General features: G+C 40.8%; 1 protein-coding gene across 2 annotated transcripts; it reads left to right on the plus strand.

Moving 5' to 3' along the window:
* Window positions 1-2,921: 2,921 nt before the first annotated feature.
* CCDC126 (coiled-coil domain containing 126) lies at window positions 2,922-17,664 on the plus strand. 2 transcript variants are annotated; one of them, XM_030477300.1, is made up of 4 exons: window positions 2,922-3,009; window positions 12,494-12,631; window positions 13,262-13,665; window positions 16,072-17,664. In XM_030477300.1, the coding sequence occupies exons 3-4, from the start codon at window positions 13,428-13,430 to the stop codon at window positions 16,251-16,253; spliced, it is 420 nt and encodes a 139-aa protein (XP_030333160.1). In that variant the 5' UTR covers window positions 2,922-3,009; window positions 12,494-12,631; window positions 13,262-13,427; the 3' UTR covers window positions 16,254-17,664. The 2 variants fall into 2 exon arrangements, with proteins under 2 accessions (XP_030333160.1, XP_030333166.1); XM_030477306.1 differs by lacking the exon at window positions 2,922-3,009 and adding an exon at window positions 3,552-3,734.
* Window positions 17,665-18,568: the final 904 nt, after the last annotated feature.

Genomic DNA, 18,568 nt, shown 5'->3' on the forward strand with positions numbered 1-18,568 from the left:
GGCCGCGACCAGCCTCGCGAGGGGCCGCCGTGCATGCGCACACGCGCCCCCTCCTCTCCCGCCGTGCTCTCGGGGGCGCGCCGCCGCGGGAGCGAGCGCGGTGCCCGTCCGGCCCGTTCCCGCGGCTAGGTATGAGGGGAAGCTACCGCCGCTCCACGGATAACTATGACTTCTCCCCTCCAGTCCCGTCCCGTCCTGGTCGCGGCTGCTCCCGCTCTCTGTGCACATCGGTCTTGCGTCCAAACCCACCGCACGCGCCGTGGGGAAGGGTGTTTAACCACCCCGCTGTCGGTGGTTCTTTGTTAGGGCAAACTGTTATTTAACGTGCAAAGCTGGAAGGGTGCTTTACTTGTACTAAATTGGAAACGAAAGCACGTGATTCAATCCTGAATAATTCCGGGAAACAAAGGCCTGAATTTCCACTTGCTATCTGGAGAATTGCCTTTCAAGCGGGATTTTACCGAAAGGCTTCTCTTCTTTGCTCGGCCACATCTCCAGGGCTTCCCTGGTCCTCCTTTGTATCCTGCGCGGTTTTGGCACCACTTCCTCCAGCACACGCCAGTACCTACAGCAGCCCGTACTTTGCAGGCAGCAGAGGCTCAGCACCGAGGCCAAACGAGTGGGAAAGGACAGAGCAATAGCTATGCGAATTAATAGGGAAGGACAGTCTACGGGTAGGGAACGGCATGGGAAAGGAACAAAGATAACACCGCAGCAGCAACCTATTTTTGCTTTTTTGAATTTTAAAAGATAATACAGAACACTGCAGTATAGCAAGTTTTTACCCCTGCGATCCTGGGCTTTTATCTGTCCCTTGTGAAATGATGCTGAGAATACTCTTGCGCACAAATACGAGGAACATGTAAACACTGTTAAGGTCTGATTTTCATTTGTCACTGAGGAGAAACAAGGTGCTTGGTATTATTTTGTGATACAGTTTTTACCACACATCTTGGATAAGGGGAAAAACTGTCACGTAATATTGTGAAATGCGTGTTCATGAAAGATGACCACATACATGAGGCCTTCAGGCAATAGGAATTAGGAATGTTATTAACAGCTGAGAGTTCCTGTCAACAGAGGGTACGTTTATAAGGGAGACATTTCTTAATACAATTTTGTGACCTCCACAAGCAAATCTTCCTGTTATTACACCACTGACAGATTTCCCTTTCTCTCCCCAGTAAGCTCTAAACACCATATAAATTACATTTGCAAAGACATTACAGCTGTTCACTGCACGTCTGTGAAAATAAAGGATTAATCACTGAGCAAATAGTACAGTAATAAATGGCAGTAAGTAGCTGCAGTGCGTTTGTTCTGTGAAGTCCATTTCAGACCACCTCGTTTTGATCTTTTCAAGAGGAAGTCTTCATGAGAAAATACCCACAGAAACTGAGGAGGTGATTCTACTTTTGAAAATACTTCTAGCAACAATTTTATTGGTGCTGCACAATATACAGTCAATCTGTTCACTCAAAAGCTTACTCACCAAGAATTTCAGCTTGTTGTGATTGGGTTTTTTTTGCCTGTCATTCAAAACTGTATAACTTAGCAAAAGACTTTTGTCCATGGGATGGATTGCATAAATAAATACGTCATTCCCTTAATGCAGCTTCTTCTGAATATTCTTCTATCCAGTTCAACACTTGCCTAATTTTATCAAATTTAAATTAACTCTTAGGTGAATACCAATATTTTCCAGACCAACAAGAAAAAAAAACCAAACCACAAACCCCAACTTTTCCAAAATATGTTTCACAAGATTCTGAAATAAGGTACTGTGAGCTAGTTGACATTAGAAAAGTTTTATATGCAACCGATTCATCAGCTGACATAGTAACACCTGCCAATAGTTTTGTCTGTCTACTTAGGTCTAGGCCGCTAACCTCACCAACGTATCAATATGCCTTTTTCTATTAGAGCAACGGATTTAAATACTGATTTTTCCTGCATCTAATCCATGCCAAAAGAAAGGTTGAGGACCAGAGAGGAGCCAGGCAGGCTGTGATGCACACTGGAAGGGAGGGAAGCAGGGAAAGCTGCAGCACAGTGCAGGTGTGGAGGTACCGATGGGAAGCTGAGACGGTGGTTGCCAAGACAACACTTGCTGTAACTGTTTATTTTACAGAGGGTGCAGTGTTGCAAACAGACCTTCCCCTTACACTCACCTGCAGCATCCGACCGCTAACAGGTACTTTAGCTTGTCTAGGTAGAGACAGCCCTGAAGAGATTGAGCTAGAGTGGACAACAGATACTCCTGAACACTGGCAGCCGTTGGACGTGCCCTTATATTCAACTTAGTTAACTGATATCTTTAAACTGATTAAAATTCCTTTAAATCCTACCTTGCAGGAAGAGCCTGAGGTAACCTGCAACCACACTCCTACACCCACAATGGATTTTATTTACATGACTGTCGCGCTGGGAGCTCACATACTGCCCCAGCCGCGAACAGCCCAGCTGGGGCTACAAGAACCGGACTATGGTGAGGGCAAACTGTCCCTGCCGCGGACCTGCGGAGGGACAGAGCTGCTTCTGGGGCCGCTGCCAGGACTCACTTACGCCGTTAGAGGGCAGAAGCGATACCTTTCCCGGGTTACACAGGCACGCTACCTACGGGCATCAACGGGAGCGGACAGCTTTCCCGCCGCCCACGGGGGCCCTACGGTGAACGCTTCCTACTAGTCCTGCAGTTATGTATCGCCCTCCCGGTCCTTGCACAGCATGCTTCGCTCCCCGCCGCTCTCCTGCACACGAAAGCCCTGCTCTGAACCGAACCGAACCGAACCGAACCGAACCTCCGCCTCACACCGAGCCACCGACAGGGTCCCTCCCGCTCCCTCCCCGGCTGGCGGGAAGGGGGCAGGCTCCGGGCCGCGCATGCGCCCCAGGGAGTGCGGCAACCCCTTGACCGGGTTGGGCGGGGCTGAGGTGGCGCGTCGCGGGGTGGGCGGAAGCGGAGCGAGGGCGCCCGTCAGACGGCTGCGGGCCGGCGGCGGAGCTGAGGTAGCGCGGGGCTGCTGCTGCGGGTGGCCCTGTTCCCCCTGAGGTGCCGTGCTGGGCGGCTCATGGGAGCGGGCCGCGGGAGGGCTGTGTCCCCTGCCTGGGGGAGGAAGGGCCTTCAGCTGAGTCGGGTGGCGTGAGCGCGGTGGAGGCCCATCAGTCCGTGTGCGGAGCCGGGGTGGCCCCCCCGGGCCGGGGATGGGGAGCGGAGCGGCCGCAGCCTGGCTGCGGCTGCCGGGTAGACGCAGGTTTTCACCTCGCCCGAGCGCCCCGCTTTGCTGTCCCCCTCGGGCTCGTCCCCTGCTTCGGCGCAGGTTTGTGTTCCTCGTGGCTGTGGCCGTGCTCGTGCTTCCCGCACGGGCGTCTGTGCAGCCGTCAGCTTTCCCTCCTCCCTTCTTCTCCCCTCTTCGTCGTTCCGCAGAGGGTCGTGCTGCCGGCAGGGCAGGTCGGGCTCCCCCGGCTCTGGCTGTCGTGTTCCGCTCTCACAGGTGCGCGGCGACCGTGCGTGTGCCAGGGCTGTGGTGCAGTGTCCTTGGGTGCCGAGGAAGCAGTGGAGGAAATAAGGGTTTTATGGTTTCCTTCCTCATTTGTCATAAACTATGACTGCAGTGACTCTGCAGGATTGATGTCCTTGTGCTGTCAGGACGTAACTTTCAAAAGCATGTTTACAGTGATGTGATGGAGCTTCGAAAGAAGAAAATTCTTTTTTAACTCATATTCAAGCAAAGGTAGGATCCTTAGTGACGTTAGGTTAAGTAATCTGGCGCTAACAAGTCTGCATAAAATAATAAGGAGCAAAACATTTAATTTTAGGCGAGTGTAATATATGAAGCTTCATGACAGCAAGAGTTGTGGAATAATGCTTTCTTCTTACAGTATAATAAGACTGTAATATCTGATATTTTAACTATGCTTTTAATCTTCCATTAAATTTATTTCTGTAAATATTTATAATGTACTTTTCAGTCTTACCTTATGTCTGTAGCTTCATTAATAATTCATTATTAATAAACTTTCTTATCTTTAGTTCCCTAATCTAACATGGTAGCATTCTGTAAATTCTCTTTTATGTATTTTGTCATCTAAAAAATGCTGACAGCTAGAATGGGGTGTAATTTTTGTCTCGGTATGCCATAAAGCAAAGCAGGGAGAATTTTTTATTCTGTCCTATGACATGATGTGGAGTTTTCTTAGTGCAGTTTACATCAGGTTAACAACTAGGGTTTTGTTGTTTTGCCCTCTCGGTGAATTGGGAGAGGGGTGGGCAGTTTTTCACTGTGAAGAGTGAGCTTTGTAGGAATTGTGAATTTATTTTAATAGCACCTCCAGAATATGAACATGCTGAACATAATAGCTAAGCATGTGATTCGTTCTAATTGTAATGTTTATTTTGGAGCAAATGGCTTGAATTGCTGTTTTGCTCTGTGAGAATATCAAAGAAAGGAGGCAATATGAAGATGATGATAATATATTGTAAGTTCAAGTGTCACAAGTGGAGCGATTGCAGTTTTAGGTCAAACGTGGAAATTTATTGCTACCTTTGTTTCCGTTTTGACTGCTGGAGGTACCCGTGTGTACAAAGCCTAAATTATTCTGGCCTCTTTTTGCCATTTTATGTGTTACAATATATAATTGTTTAATAATTCATTTCAGGTACTTGAGCACACCAGAGGATTAAGCAATTAGGCTGGAAATCCTTTGGTCTAGTAAATAGGTCTTTTTCCTAAAGCTTTTACAGTTGGAAATAAAGCTACTTTTTATTTTTATTTTTTTTAAGCTTTTGTAGTCTCTGCTTTTGAGACTCCTTTTGGCTTTTAGCTTCTTGAAAGAGGCAATGGTACTAGCTAGTCACATATTGTGATTTAGCTTGGGGATTGGATGTCATTTAACTGCTAAAAGAAGGCTATTTCTCCTGGAGTTCGTGATCACTTGCACGTTTTCCAAGAACAGTTAAAAGCACTAGCTCTTGCATCTTGCCCACGCTGTAAGGAGGATAAATGCATGCTGTCAGCTTGAATTGTCAGCCATGTAGTCAGTGTATTTGAAGACTAGTAAGTGTCAGAAATAGCCATTAAATTGTTTTCAGTAGCTGTCAAAAATCTGTGTGGCTCAGTCATTCAAATGAATATGTTTTGTACTAGTACAAGTTTACTGCTAAAATGTACTTTATATGGTATTTTTTATTTGACAAGCTTTTTCACCTGTGATTGAAAACTTGTACCATTACATGAGCATTACTAATGGTCTCCTAAATTTATGATTGTCAACTTTATGAAAAATTTATATAGCTATTTCCCTATGTAATTTAAAGGATTACTTTTGGATCGCTCGGAACTAAATGGGTACTTTGATTATGTGAAACAGAGCCAAGAAAAGAGGACTTAAAACTTATTGCACTGAAATTGGTCTCTTCCATAATATCGAAGAAATAAGAGGCTAGCATGATATAAATAGTCCAGTTAAATTCGTGGGTACCTTCTATTTGATTTTAACAATAGAATATTTTGCAGTGCACACCACTGTGGTGCTGTGGCCTCACTATGCTAAGCTAAACTGACAAGTCAGTCTAGAGATAATAGAAGATGTAGGATAAAAGAACCTGTCTGTCTTTAACGCTTCCTCCAGTGTTAGTCTTCTAAAATCTTCAACTGGATCAGCCTCCTCGGAAGGAGCGTGACCCTGAGGCCAGGTCTGTATTGTAGTTCTACCACTGAAACAAACCTTGCACACATCCATACTCAGCTGAATTCTGCAGGTTTCTTGAAATAAAAACAGATAAGTTAAATTCTTCCTCTCTCCCCCTTTTTTGTTAATATTCTATGGGAATTGTGTTTGCGTGGATGCTGCACCATGTGTACATGTATGACCAGTTCTGCAGTGGCAAACTCTCCACCACTGCAGCTCTCACTTTGTTAGTTGACCCTCCCCTCCCCTTTTAGTTCACTTTAATGACACCCCCCTTCCTTTTAATTCTGTTTAAAATGTTCAGTGAAAATCTCTCTCTTCTCAGTAGCCTGCATTCACAATCTTTCAAGTATGGTTCTCTGTAAAACTAACTAAAATTAGCTGAACACTCATCTTGGAAGGAAGTTTTGGGGTCCCAGGGGCTTTGGAAAGAGTGATGCAAACACAGCTGTGAAATTTCAGGGAGTAGAGGTACTAGTTAGGGCTTTGCATGGGAGTGCTTGTCATAGCCTACTGTTCAACTGCAGTGAAAAACATTGTGGCAGTCTTATCAGGAAATAAGAACCTAAGTACCACATCCTCTGTCATGTGGCTCTTATGAGCAAGGGTCCTACTACTGTGACCTGAACAACAGCGATAAAGCACAAAGAAAAAATGAAGTGTCCCAGATGGAATGAAGTTGAGATTTCTATTTATTTTTTAAAGAAGCTGCTACAGAGATATAGAAACGTTTTGAGGCCCAGATGGACTCAGTGGGAGGAGGGGGACTTCAGCAAGTATAACATAATCTCCCCATTGATATCTGCTTTCTTTAATTTTCTTCACAACCCTTGCCAAGTCACTTCCCCTCTCAAAATCTTGAATCTTGGCTGACTGCCCATAGGCAAGGAACAAAGAATTTGTGTTCTTAAATAGTTGATTTATTTGATTTGTTTTAAAAGCATTCATGGACAGTAGTAGGCAAAATAAAGGGGAGAGGTGCTGACAAAAAAGCTAGGATACTTTAAGGTACCAAAAAGTACTTGAGCAGACTCCTTATACAAAACAAAAATGGTTGTTGGCACAAAGTGTAAAATAAAACCAATGCAAATAGGAGTACATGCATTCAAATTAGAAACAAGTCATCACAAAAGGTAATTTAGTGTGTGGGCACTCAGATAATTTTATACCAGAGCCACTGTAAACTTGATGTGTGGGTTTTCAAGTCTAAAGCAGTATGTTTTTCCTTTCAACTCAAAGTCCAGCTACAAAACAAACTGGTTGTGTGCTGTTCTTAGAAGCCTGTAGGAGGTAAAACTGTTCCTGATTTAAGATATTTTTGAGGTTGTCCCAGCGGCTCATCAGCACCTCATTGAGAGAAGGGGACTGGCAGGAGCTCACAAGGAGGTTTTCTTTCTTTGTTGCAGCACTGTAAAAGGAAAGGTATTCTTGGTAGTTACCCGGTTTTGCTATTCTCTTAAACCTCATGTCTTTCTGTGGTTTCACTTGGAATATCCATTAAAGTTATTCCTCGAAATATGGGTAGCAATAAGGGAAGGGGATTTTTTTTTTTCTTTCAGCATTTCCTGATAATTCAAGTCTGGGGCATCCAGTCAGGGAATGAAGGAACATATGCTGTGGGAGAACGCGTAAAGATAGATGTCCTGGAAAAGACAGCAAGAACTAGGCAGACTCCTTTGTCGGCGCGTTCCAAAAGTGGTAGAGAACTGTTAAAACCTGCAGTCCTGCAGCTGTCATTCTGATAAGGCAGCTTTTTTTTATTCCCAGAAATACGCCTTCTTACCTATTCTGAAGACAGCAGTGTGTTGTATAGTGCTGTTCTTTTCCCTTGAGCCTAGCAGCTATTAATATAAATTCTCTCTTCTGTCAACTGATCTATGATGCAGTCTCCAAAGACCCTCAGGTCTCATCAGCACACAGGTACAACATTTTGATGGGCTTTGTTGTGTCAGGCATTGCTGAGGTTTTGTCAGTAGGGTATCCTTCTCTTTTCCCTCTCTGCTGGTGACATTTTTCTGTTGACCAAGTTTTACAGTAACAATAATAGAAATACTTCACTGGCTGAGAGCTGTTGTCATCAAAAGACAGCTCAAACATGGTCTCACTTCTTTGGGGTCACGTATTGCTGTTAATTGTTTGCTTCCAAGTAGAATATTCTGCTCTTTTACGGCACTGTGCAGCTGTCTGAACCTGATTAATGAACCTGGGAACCAAAAGGCAGTGTTGGTCTGCAAAAGTCACCAGTACGGGTGTGCCAGTACAGGAAAATGGCATCTTTTTTAAGAACTCACATGCTCTTAAAAATATGAGGAAGGTGATTCTTCCTTGGGCACCAGTTTTAAATAATGCATCACGTGGGTAAGATGATTTGTTAAAGGGAGTTTGTGTTATGTGTAGGAACGGAGAACTGAAGTTTCTGTGTATTGCCAGGACTTGTGGTTTTCCGTAACAGGACGTACTTAACTTCTTTGTCAGCTGCACCTCATGCAGATTTTTCTCCTCCTGCCAAACCGATAGCCATCTAGGACTGCAAACATCATTTTTGGCATTCCAAAAAGTCTCAGCACGTAGCTCGTGAGCTTCTACATGCTTATTTCATTGCCCCTGTCTTCTAAGATTAATTGGTTAGTGGCTATGTTCTGTGCTTTTTTTGTGTGTGTCAGTCATTTTTTAGAATTCCCATTTTCAATGCTGCACAGCGACTGCACCGACAGGTTTCCAAGTAACACAGAGCTAGCCTGTCTGCTCTCAGAATGGTCAGCATCATGTCTGGCAGCTGAGTGACTGAGTGAGTTTTCTGTTGGAAAATCGGAAAATAAAAGATTTTGGAGGTCACAGAGGTAAATGGGCTAGGGGAGGGCTTCACCCTAAATAGATGCAAAAAAGAAAACTGATAGGATAGAGCTGATAAAACAGTGGGGATATTTCCTGGTATTCTGTAATGCCATGTGAATTTTGTCTTCCTGAAACGTTGGTTGGCTATTGCAGTGAGGTATCATCATGCCTGTTTACAACATAGCTTATTGTTTATTAATACAGCAACCTCGCTGGACTGAGAGATGTTTGCTGCAATTAATTTAATAGAAATTTCTATGTCTAACAGACATAGAAAAACGATGACAAATATGTCCTGGTCTTTCATAAGCTGACTAGCAGAACTTATGGTGCTGTAAGGTGGATTGTAACCTTTTAAGGATTTGGGTATGCCTGGTTTTCACCATACCCTGAGATGTTTCAGAGGATGTATGAGGCATTCCTTAGCCTTACAGACTCCTGCATTTTTTGTGTGGTACATGAATATAATCTCTGGTTTTTGCTGGGAATAGGTAAAGCAGAATCCGAGAAAGACTCCAGCAAATTTCAAGTATGATGTTTTGTAAGTATGGGCTGGTTTCCATGGTGAAGGGTCAGTATTCAAACTGAAGTCTGCTGCTGCTGTTCAGTTAAGTACCATTAGAGATACTAGAACTCTGCTTTATTACAGAACATATAATGCATTTTCTGTTGTTTTTTCTTTGGCCCTTGTTCTTTTTGTTTCATGCACTCAGTAATATAATTTATACATGACTGATGTTGGAACGCAGCTCTGAGGATAGAGACAAGATTTTGTTGTGGAGTTGCTGAGTGCCTTAGTTCACTGCTTTCATTGCCAGATGTACGTCAGTGTTTGTTGCGGTACTGCTGGACAATGTTAAATCCACATTGGCAGGCTTTGGCAATACATTTGTTAGACAACCAGCAGTGGCAACAGTGAAGAAAACCAAACTTTTTATATGTCTGGGAAAGGCAAGCCTAGTCTCAGATACTGTGTTCAGGAATTGCTTGTAGTTCCAAATTCTAAATTTTCAGAATAATATAGATATGCATGTTGATTTTAAAGAACTTTGAGAAATTGCCACTTGAATCAGTCACTTCAGGCTGCCTATTGAAAGGATTGTTTGGAAGATACTCTCCTCTTTATGGATCCTTGGATTGACGTTTTGCCTGCATAGTCAGGTCAGCGGTTTCATTTGGTATGTGTTTGGTTTTTTTGTTTTAGTTGGCTGGTTTCTGTTTGTTGATTTCAATCTTGTTTGGGTTTGTTCTTGTTTTTTCCTTTCTCTCCTCAGATTTTCAGATTTTGTCATGGCTGTACTCCTTCATCTTCATGATCGACTTCCTTTTGTCTCAGTCTCTATGATTATGGATGGTAGGAATTCCAACAAAGGGGAGCTCTGTTGTGCCCTTTTTTCCTGTTGGTCTCTGCAGAGAGTGATGAGGTTGGGTTCCTACCCAGGATAAGTTGGTGTGAAGAAGGAAGTCTCAGCTTCATTTTTTCCCTGCTCAGGGAGTGGTGGGTAAGGAAGAATATGAAGAATGAGGGCGTGGAAAGATTACAAGAGATAGGGTTCCCTTCTCACATGTATGCTCTTATCTCATGGGATATTACCTCTGAATTACTAAAATCAAAGGTCTATTCTGAGGACAAGTTTTGTTTGAACTATAATGTTCATGTACAGAAGTTGCTGACCCTTCAGGGCAACAAGAGGTAAAAGAATATTCCAATCTATCCCTCTTATTTATTGTGCTATTTTCTTCCTAATATGTACACCTGCTGCTCCAATACCCTGATTTCCTACTTGCAGACCACGTGGGTATAAGCTTGCTTTTATTTTTATTGTTGCTCCACACTGTGTAATCTTGGACGGCTCTTGCAGGAAGTCTGTTACGGGTCACTAGAAGGGCATGCTTCAGTGCCCAGTCTCCAGAAGTCTGAAATTACACTGGAATTCAGTCAGGGGGAATGGCCTCTAAAAATGCATAGGAAAAGTGACAAGTACAAATAGTTCCCTTCATTTTGGTACACCTTATTCCCAGTTCCTTTGCCCTGTGTCAGTATTTGGGTGTTATGCCATTTGCCCAGCAGGTTAAATCCTTGATTTCTGTTCATTTCAGTAGTCGGCATGTGCATTGTGAATCAAATATACGTGGCAGAGACCCAGTCTGCAATTCCTGCTGCTCCTTGGCGGGAGTTTATGCAGTCTGTTCCTCTTGGCTCGGCCTCTCGTCCTGGCTTGTGGTCTTACTTACAGTGTGATGCTGAGTTACTTGCATTCCAAAGCTCTAAAGGCTTCAGGTTGAGATATGGCTGGAGATCTGTGGAGAGCTGAACTTTATTTAAATTCTGCAAGAGCTATCTGTTATTTTCAAACTTTTTGTTTTAAATAATGCAGAATGTAGACTTTTGGGAATAGGGGTTGAAACTTGTGGTCTCTCCTTGAGAGCTACTATTTGGTATTCTGAATCACCATATGAATACCTTACTCCTGGACCTTATATGTAAATGTGTTCCATCATATTTCATACTGTTCAGGGATCGTGTAGATGCGTAATGATGTAGGTACAGTTTAATCTTTGAAGTCTGAGTGCAGAGCCATGGATTTGGCAAAGAGCTAGGGAAAAGAAGTTTTGGTTAGTTCACGTTTAGGGAGGATCTGTTTCAGGAACTCTTTAACCACACAATTCCAAATACTCATGCTGATACTGTAGAAAAGTTTTTATTGTTTTCTCTCTTATGTACTTCAGACAAATTTATGTCTTAAGTATTTTGGGGGAGGATAAGCACAATCTTTGACGAAAGTACACCCCACTGAATTTACAGTGGGATTTCAAATTATTGCATGTTGGCATCTGTCCATGTGCACGGTCATATCCCACTGTTAAGGTGAAGTAAGCTATTCCTCATTAGGTGAATCATGATTGCCACTTGCAGTGGCAACAGTAAGATTGTATGTACTGGCAGTTACTACAGGGTATTTTACACACAATAACTTGTTACTTTACGGCAGCTTTGGCATCCAAGTCCTAATATTGCCCCTGCCTTGGGCTGATAATTTTCAGAATAATTTAGATATACATGTTGATTTTAGAGCACTTTGAAAATATGCTACTTGAATCAGTCACGTTGGCCTGCCTATTGAGAGCATTATCTGAGGAGTGAAGGTGAAGGGTAAGTGACAAGCACGACTCCAAACCCTGCTGGCAATGACACTTGTGTTTGCAGCAGACTGTGGTGTATCAGCATAAGGCCAGTTGTACTGGTCAGCAGAGGCAATGAAAATGCTGTGGAGGCAGAGTTAAGTTTAGATGGGTGCTTAGGAGGATAAGAAATTCTGTCTCAATAGTCCAATAAAACCAGAGACCGAAGTACCACTATAGAAAGTCTGGTGGGGAACTCTGTTAAATGTGTAATTTCACTCTGAAAAGCACTCATGTCAGGTGGTATGTGGGGAAGAATGGGGAATAACAAGGGAAACGTAACTTATGTAAAATGAGTAGCTTTAGTCAGACTATGTTAAATAATAGAAATGCCCTCTCAAAAATATTGAATAACTGAAGTTTCAGAGGTGCTGAAACTGAGAAATACGAGGTATGCACATGTAAAGAGTCTGAAAAGATCAGAGTTGTTTGGGGGAGAAAAATGAGTAGGAGAATGTATACAGGCATATATGTACATATGTATCATATATGATGAATCTGGAGCATCTGCTGTCATTGCCTTGTAACACAAGAAGAGGGACACATTTTAGTGAGATTCTTACCTTTTTAAGTATGTTGAAATCAGTTATGGGGCATTCAATTGTATGCATTTATAATAAAATGGAAATGGATTCTATGTTCTTCCCTTCAAGTTAAGTTAAAAACTTCTGGTTTAAAAGCATGTGGTTTGAAGCCCTAAACTTCAACCACTGCACATGAAAATGAAGGTCTATTTAGTCCTGCACTTAGTTTTGTTTAATTTGTACTTTTTTTTCTCCCCCAGTGCAGAGCTCCCTGAAGATGTCTGGCTCATATTGCTTCAAACTGTCTGGACATTTGCCGTTTAACTGCTGAAGCTTTCCTACCATCTATTTTTCTTCTGAAGCCTTAATCTGTTGAGGGATCATAATTGGCTGCTATGGTAAGACATTTCTAAAGTGGTAGTAAAATGCTAAAAATGGGTGTGATGTGCCAGTGAATTTTGGTTTTATTTCTTTATTTATTAGCAAGATACAAAACCTGAAAGAATCTTAATGCTGTACAAAACCAGAAAAGGATGATGCCCAATTCTGAACTAACTTAACGAACCAAGAAACTTTGTTCTGCATTTTATCTGTTTATACTTGTCCTGTGCCTCTAAGTGAGGAATAAGTATCAAGTGAAGAATTTCACAAGATCTCTTTTTTTTGTGTGTAGACAAATGATATAACATTTATCAAAATGTTCTGTGTAAGTCCCTTACAAGTCTCTTCTAGATATTGCATTTTGTTTGAAATGCCTTTGGGTTTAATGTCAGTTCAAATTATGGTATTTAAAATACTTCAGGTGATTTGTAGCAGCATAGAAGTTTTGGGTTTTGGATAATAAAATTTTGTAAAATAAGAGGAAAACTTGTAAACAGCAGGTGAGATGGGAAGGTGACTGTACCTCTAAGCCGATCCAAATCCACAACTGTTTGCTAGACTGCAATAATACTGGAAACTGGTATTTGTCCTTGATCTTCACAACTGTAGCAGTTTTGAATAACCAAGTGATCTTTTACAAATTTCAGGAGTCCCGACCAACTACAACATGAGAAGAGGTATTCAAGATGATCAAGCCAGAAGATTTTTCACTTCATAGAAATATTATTTTCATTTATAATGTAATATAATTTGACAAAGTTAGGTTCAGTTCTTTATCTTGAAATTAAGACACGCCTGTGGCCTTCATCAGAAATGTTTCTAACACTTTCAAGAAAAAATATGTCCCAAAAACTGAGCATGTTTTTACTAGTTTTTGGCATCATCTGGGGTTTGATGTTGTTACGCTACACTTTTCAGTATCCAAGACGCCAAAGTAGTGCAGAGTTGCGTGGACAGATACTAGATCTAAGCAAAAGATACGTCAAAGCACTGGCAGAAGAAAATAAGAACTTAATGAATGGTGGTGGTGGAGCCTCTATGGCAGGATATGGTAAGAGAAAAAACCCAAACATTAGTTATTCAAATACCTTTTTTCATTGCAAACTGTAAAGTTATACTTTTCTACTTTTAAAAAGTAATATATACTGCTATATATATAAAACTCTATTAACCAAGTTGATTTTAGTTTATTCACTGAAGATTAAGATGTGATACAAAAATCAAGCTTGAGACATGAATTTTTTGTTTTCAAGGAATTTTTTAGATATCTCCAGGTATATGACTACTGTTACTTACGGGCTCAACAGAAACATTGTGCTTTTTCTGAATCTTAAGCTATTGAGGAATAAGCACATGCTTGATACAGGTTCAGTTTTAGATTAAGTCACTTTAACAGTTGAGATTCTTTTCATGCCTCACTGCTAACTTTCTGCTTTTATTTCTGTAATTTTACTATCTTTAAGTAGTAAAAAAGGCAGCAGAAACCAACATACTAGTTAAGTTTGCAGTCTGGAGACTGCAAGGCAATTAGTTTAGCAGAATCTCCTCTGGCTTTAGAAGTAGCCATTAGAGGTAAAGTCCCTTGTCTCTATGGCTTTGATACTTGCTGCATCGTATCTCTTTGTCTGATTTACCTGTTAACTTGATGAATATGTGGCCACTATTCACCCTCTTCTGAAATACAGAAAAGATAGCTTTGAGACTATAGTTTTGAGATTTTCTTAGCAAAGCTATAGAAATGTCTTCATTGGAACTCTTTGGTCCCTTGTAGCTTCTCTTGAGGGAAGGCTGCAATGAACTCTAGTTAGTCCCTTGGGTATTAGGTCTGAAGAAACTACTTGTGTTCTGCTGAAGGAAAAAAATGTATCTGTGAAAATAAGGGTAGTATGAGGTTTAAAAAGAAATATGTTTTAAAAATAATACATGTAAAGATGTATGTTAATGTACTTTGATCCCCTTCTTAAGGAATCCTTGAAAGAGTGGGCTGTACCAGTTGTAGGATGCCCTTAAAAGGCACTCTGGTAAGAGTACAAACAGCAAAAGAGGATCTGAACACTTTTGGCTGCTGCGCAGGAACAAGGAAGCGAGTCTGATGACAAGATGAGCAGGAAGCAACCAAAGAGGAGGACAGCAGTATTAAAATGTCCTAGTCTTTAATTCTTTCATTCATTAAGTTAACATTTTTGCCAGAGTCAGACACTTCTTTTTTCTTTCTTCCCCCTTTTTTATTCTCCACCCCCCCCTTTTCTTTGTCTTCAAGGATTTCCTGTCTTCACTGTGTAATTACTTTTCTGTGTAAGCTGTTTTAAAAACCCTTGTGTACTGCAGCTTTCTACTGCTGCATAAGTCTTGCAGTGTATTTCCAAATGAGATTTGCCTTCTGAGGTTTTGTCTGAAGTTTAATAAAAATAATTAAGTCAACTCTTGATCTACGTGCTGAACATCAGACTTAGAACTTGAGTAGACAGTTCCTTTCCTCACTGTGGAGCACAGAATGGTACTACAGAGTACATGGCCCACAGTGTGTCACTGACTGCAGACCCTGCTCTGGATCGAATTGTAACTCAGTTTCCACCCCCTGAGATGCTAAATGAGAACTAGTTAGTTTTAGAGGGAGAGACTGACCTGAGACTTCTTCATTTTACTACTAGTATTTTAATTTTATCTGGGTTAATACTTTCCCCACCCCCCTTCATACCTGTGTTTTTACTCCCCAGTTTTTCTGGTTAGTTAAGAACTGATTAACTAAATCAGAGGGAAAGAGTGTGTCTCTCCCGATGTTGGGGCGATCTTACCACCTTGTAAAACCTGGCAACTTTGTTCATTTTTTCCATATCTGAGAGAAGGTACTGATCTGAGCATTGACAACAGCATAATTAGCTTTTGTGGAGAGGTATGTTACTGGTTCTGTGTTCCAGAATATGGGAATTTTTTTTACTGTCCTTTCTCTTACTTTTCAGTCAATATAGGTCTAAATATATGACTTTTTTTTTTTTCCCCTCTTTTATAGCTTATGTAAAAAGTGGTAAGATACTTTCTCATAGCAGTTTTTCTGTGGTATGGATCTATTACTTAGAACTACCTTTTTTTTGTGTTGGAAAGTAAATATATTCTGTTGCTGTCCAAGGCTAAAAGGTGTCATAGCTGAGTATTCTAGTGCTGTTGTCAAATGAAATCTGAAATCTTGTCTTTGAAAAGTCACTAGTCTAATCTTCCAACTAGTGGTTTTGTTCTTACACTCTCTCTTCCTTCACAGTTCACTATTATGGTGGTATCTTCCTTGCCTAAAGTAAGAAAAGTCAAGCAGCTATTTAATGCTATACTTGTATACTAACCTGCACTCTTTCGCAGAAGTGGGAAGGATAGCAAGTCTTAAGATGTATGTTGAAATAGCAGTTCTTTTCCACACAGAGCAAATAATAGGATCTAATTTGGTTATTTTTTCCATTATCTTCAGCTGATCTTAAAAGAACAATTGCTGTTCTTCTGGAGGACATCTTACAACGCCTTGTGAAATTGGAAAACAGAGTTGATTACATCATTGTGAACGGCTCAGCGACAAATACCACTAATGGAACTAGCAATCACATGCCAGTAACTTCAAATAGACGTGTAAAACCAGCAAGCAATATTAGATAGCAAACAGGGCCACTTTGTGTTGCTACATCTATGATGCGTAATATTTAAGATAAGCATTTTATCTCTGGCTAGGGCAAAGCAGTAGTTGACTCTAAAAGAAGCATAAACTATTCAATTATACAGTGTGCTGGAGCTATATAGGCCTAACTTATGTGCATAGGTTCTCAAAGCATTATGTCATCGCCTTTGAGCAATACTTCTAAAGTGATCTTTGTTGTCTTTAAAGATATTTTGATATCATGATTTGATGTCGTATGCCATTGGAGAATAACAATAAATGGAAAGCAATGGGGAACTTACAGGTAGGTTTCTAAGTATATTGAAGTATAAATAGAACATATCTTTTGGATAGGTGAGGAGTATTGTAGCTTATTCATGTTTTGTGATCTGCATTAAGCCGAGGTAACTGAGGAAAACACACTACTAAACAGATGTTAGAAAATGTGTATACTTATAATTTTGTTACTCATTTACTAAAACAATATTAAATTGAGGATAGCATTGGCCGTAATATTTAAAAATTGCGACCCAAAGAATGTCTTTATTTGCACTATTTGTCAGAATAGCTAGAGAGAATTTACTGTATATTTAAGAAAATTAATTATAATAGGAAAACATCCTAGGTAGTAACACTGTCTAGGTATATCTTTATGCCAGAGTTAGGGCAGTTAGAATATCAAAAGCAAATCATAATCTGTGATACCTTAGATGATCATTTCCTACAAAGATATTTAAGTGTATGTATTTTGTAATTGCAGATAAAATTATTTAAGTGATGGAAATAAGTTTTGGATATGTGAATAGTTTATTTTTATTCACTGCTGTTTCTTTCTAACTTTTTAGTACCTTGCGATTCATGATAAGTATAGCACACCAACTCCCTGAATTGCTTTTTTCATTGGGAGTAAAAGCAATGAGAGGAAGCAAAGCATCTCTGTACTTAGTATACCCTATATACTAAAGGTATCTTAGCGTGGGGTATTTGAGAGCTAAGGTGATGTTTGCCTTATGTCTAAGCTAGCCTTACAGCAAAGTGAAGTACAGTGCACATGCACTGCACTTCCAAATGTTACTGAAGTCATATTCAAGAGAAAGTGCCACTGAGCCTGTTTTTTAACATGTACTGAATGTTTTTGGGGGGAGGGAGGGTATGTTCAGGGATTTCTGCCAAAATTGTGCTCTGAGTGGGGTTTTTGGGAGTGGGTGAAAATGGAGGTGCTTCAGGTATACCATCCAAAGTTAAGTTTTTGGTTTGGGTTTTTCTTCATTTCCCTGCTGATGCTCTGGACTGTTATAAAGGAAAATACACTTGCAACCTTAGTATCCAGGTGATTTTTTTTTTTCTTGTTACATTGTGTGTAAACATGTACTCACTTCAATGCACAAAGAGAAAAATAAATTTTTAATTGTACTTGTAAAGGCTCCTGGGTTTTTGTTGTTGTTGGTTTTTGGACAAAGCCTTGTCATTCTGGTTACACGTGGTTTAGGCGTTTCTGGATTGGAAAAATCTTATGTCTCTGAAGTTTAGTAGTAGTCTATCCGGTATTCTTTTTTATTCCTGTTCAATCACTGAGTTCTTTTGTTCTTGAAATCCTAATGCCCTGGAACTTTCCTCAGGTTAGAGGTGAGGGGAGAAATGAATTAAAAATTTAGATTTTTAATGGTGAAGATTCACTCTTTAAGAGTGAAGAAGACAGGTGCTTAACTTCTGAATCTGCAAGTCTCTACTGACAATGTGAAGATAGGTTTTTATATCTTACCTATCTGTGCTTTTCTTTCCCTGAGTACTTGATTGGTACCAATCAAAACCATTGTGGATTGTGTCCCTTTGTGCTGTAAACAATAATATGAGTAGTTCTCCGTCTGTGACTTTTTCTTTCCTTCTAAGAGTATGTGAAATATGAAAGTTATTGAGGATTATTAAACATGCATAACAAAAGTTGCAAGGTGAATACTTGTCCCTATGTGCACACAGAGGTTGTTTTATTCAGGAGTTTTGGAGGTTGCTATACTAGCTTATGTGCAGCTATGTACATAGTAATTTATGGTGCCATTAGCAAATAGTTGCTTCTCTCAGGTTTCAGCAGTACAATGACTCACTGGAATTACCTTGTATTTGACAAATATATAGGGAGAACTGTGAACTAACTGTAAATTCCATTAATGAATATGGTTCAGAGAGTCATAGAAAGGTTTGTGTTAGAAGGGACCTTAAAGACCATCTAGTTCCACCCCCCACTCACCACGGGCAGAGACACCTTCCACTAGAGCAGGTTGCTCCAAGCCCCTGTGTCCAACCTGGCCTTGAACACTGC

The sequence above is a fragment of the Strigops habroptila genome, chromosome 1 (assembly GCF_004027225.2).
Source record: "Strigops habroptila isolate Jane chromosome 1, bStrHab1.2.pri, whole genome shotgun sequence".
In the NCBI taxonomy this organism is placed as follows: domain Eukaryota; kingdom Metazoa; phylum Chordata; class Aves; order Psittaciformes; family Psittacidae; genus Strigops; species Strigops habroptila.

Coding starts and splice junctions, on each gene's coding strand:
- CCDC126 (XM_030477300.1), top strand. CDS start 13,428: ATGTTTCTAACACTTTCAAGAAAAAATATGTCCCAAAAACTGAGCATG. Junction 13,666..16,071: donor AGCCTCTATGGCAGGATATG/GTAAGAGAAAAA, acceptor CATTATCTTCAG/CTGATCTTAAAAGAACAATT.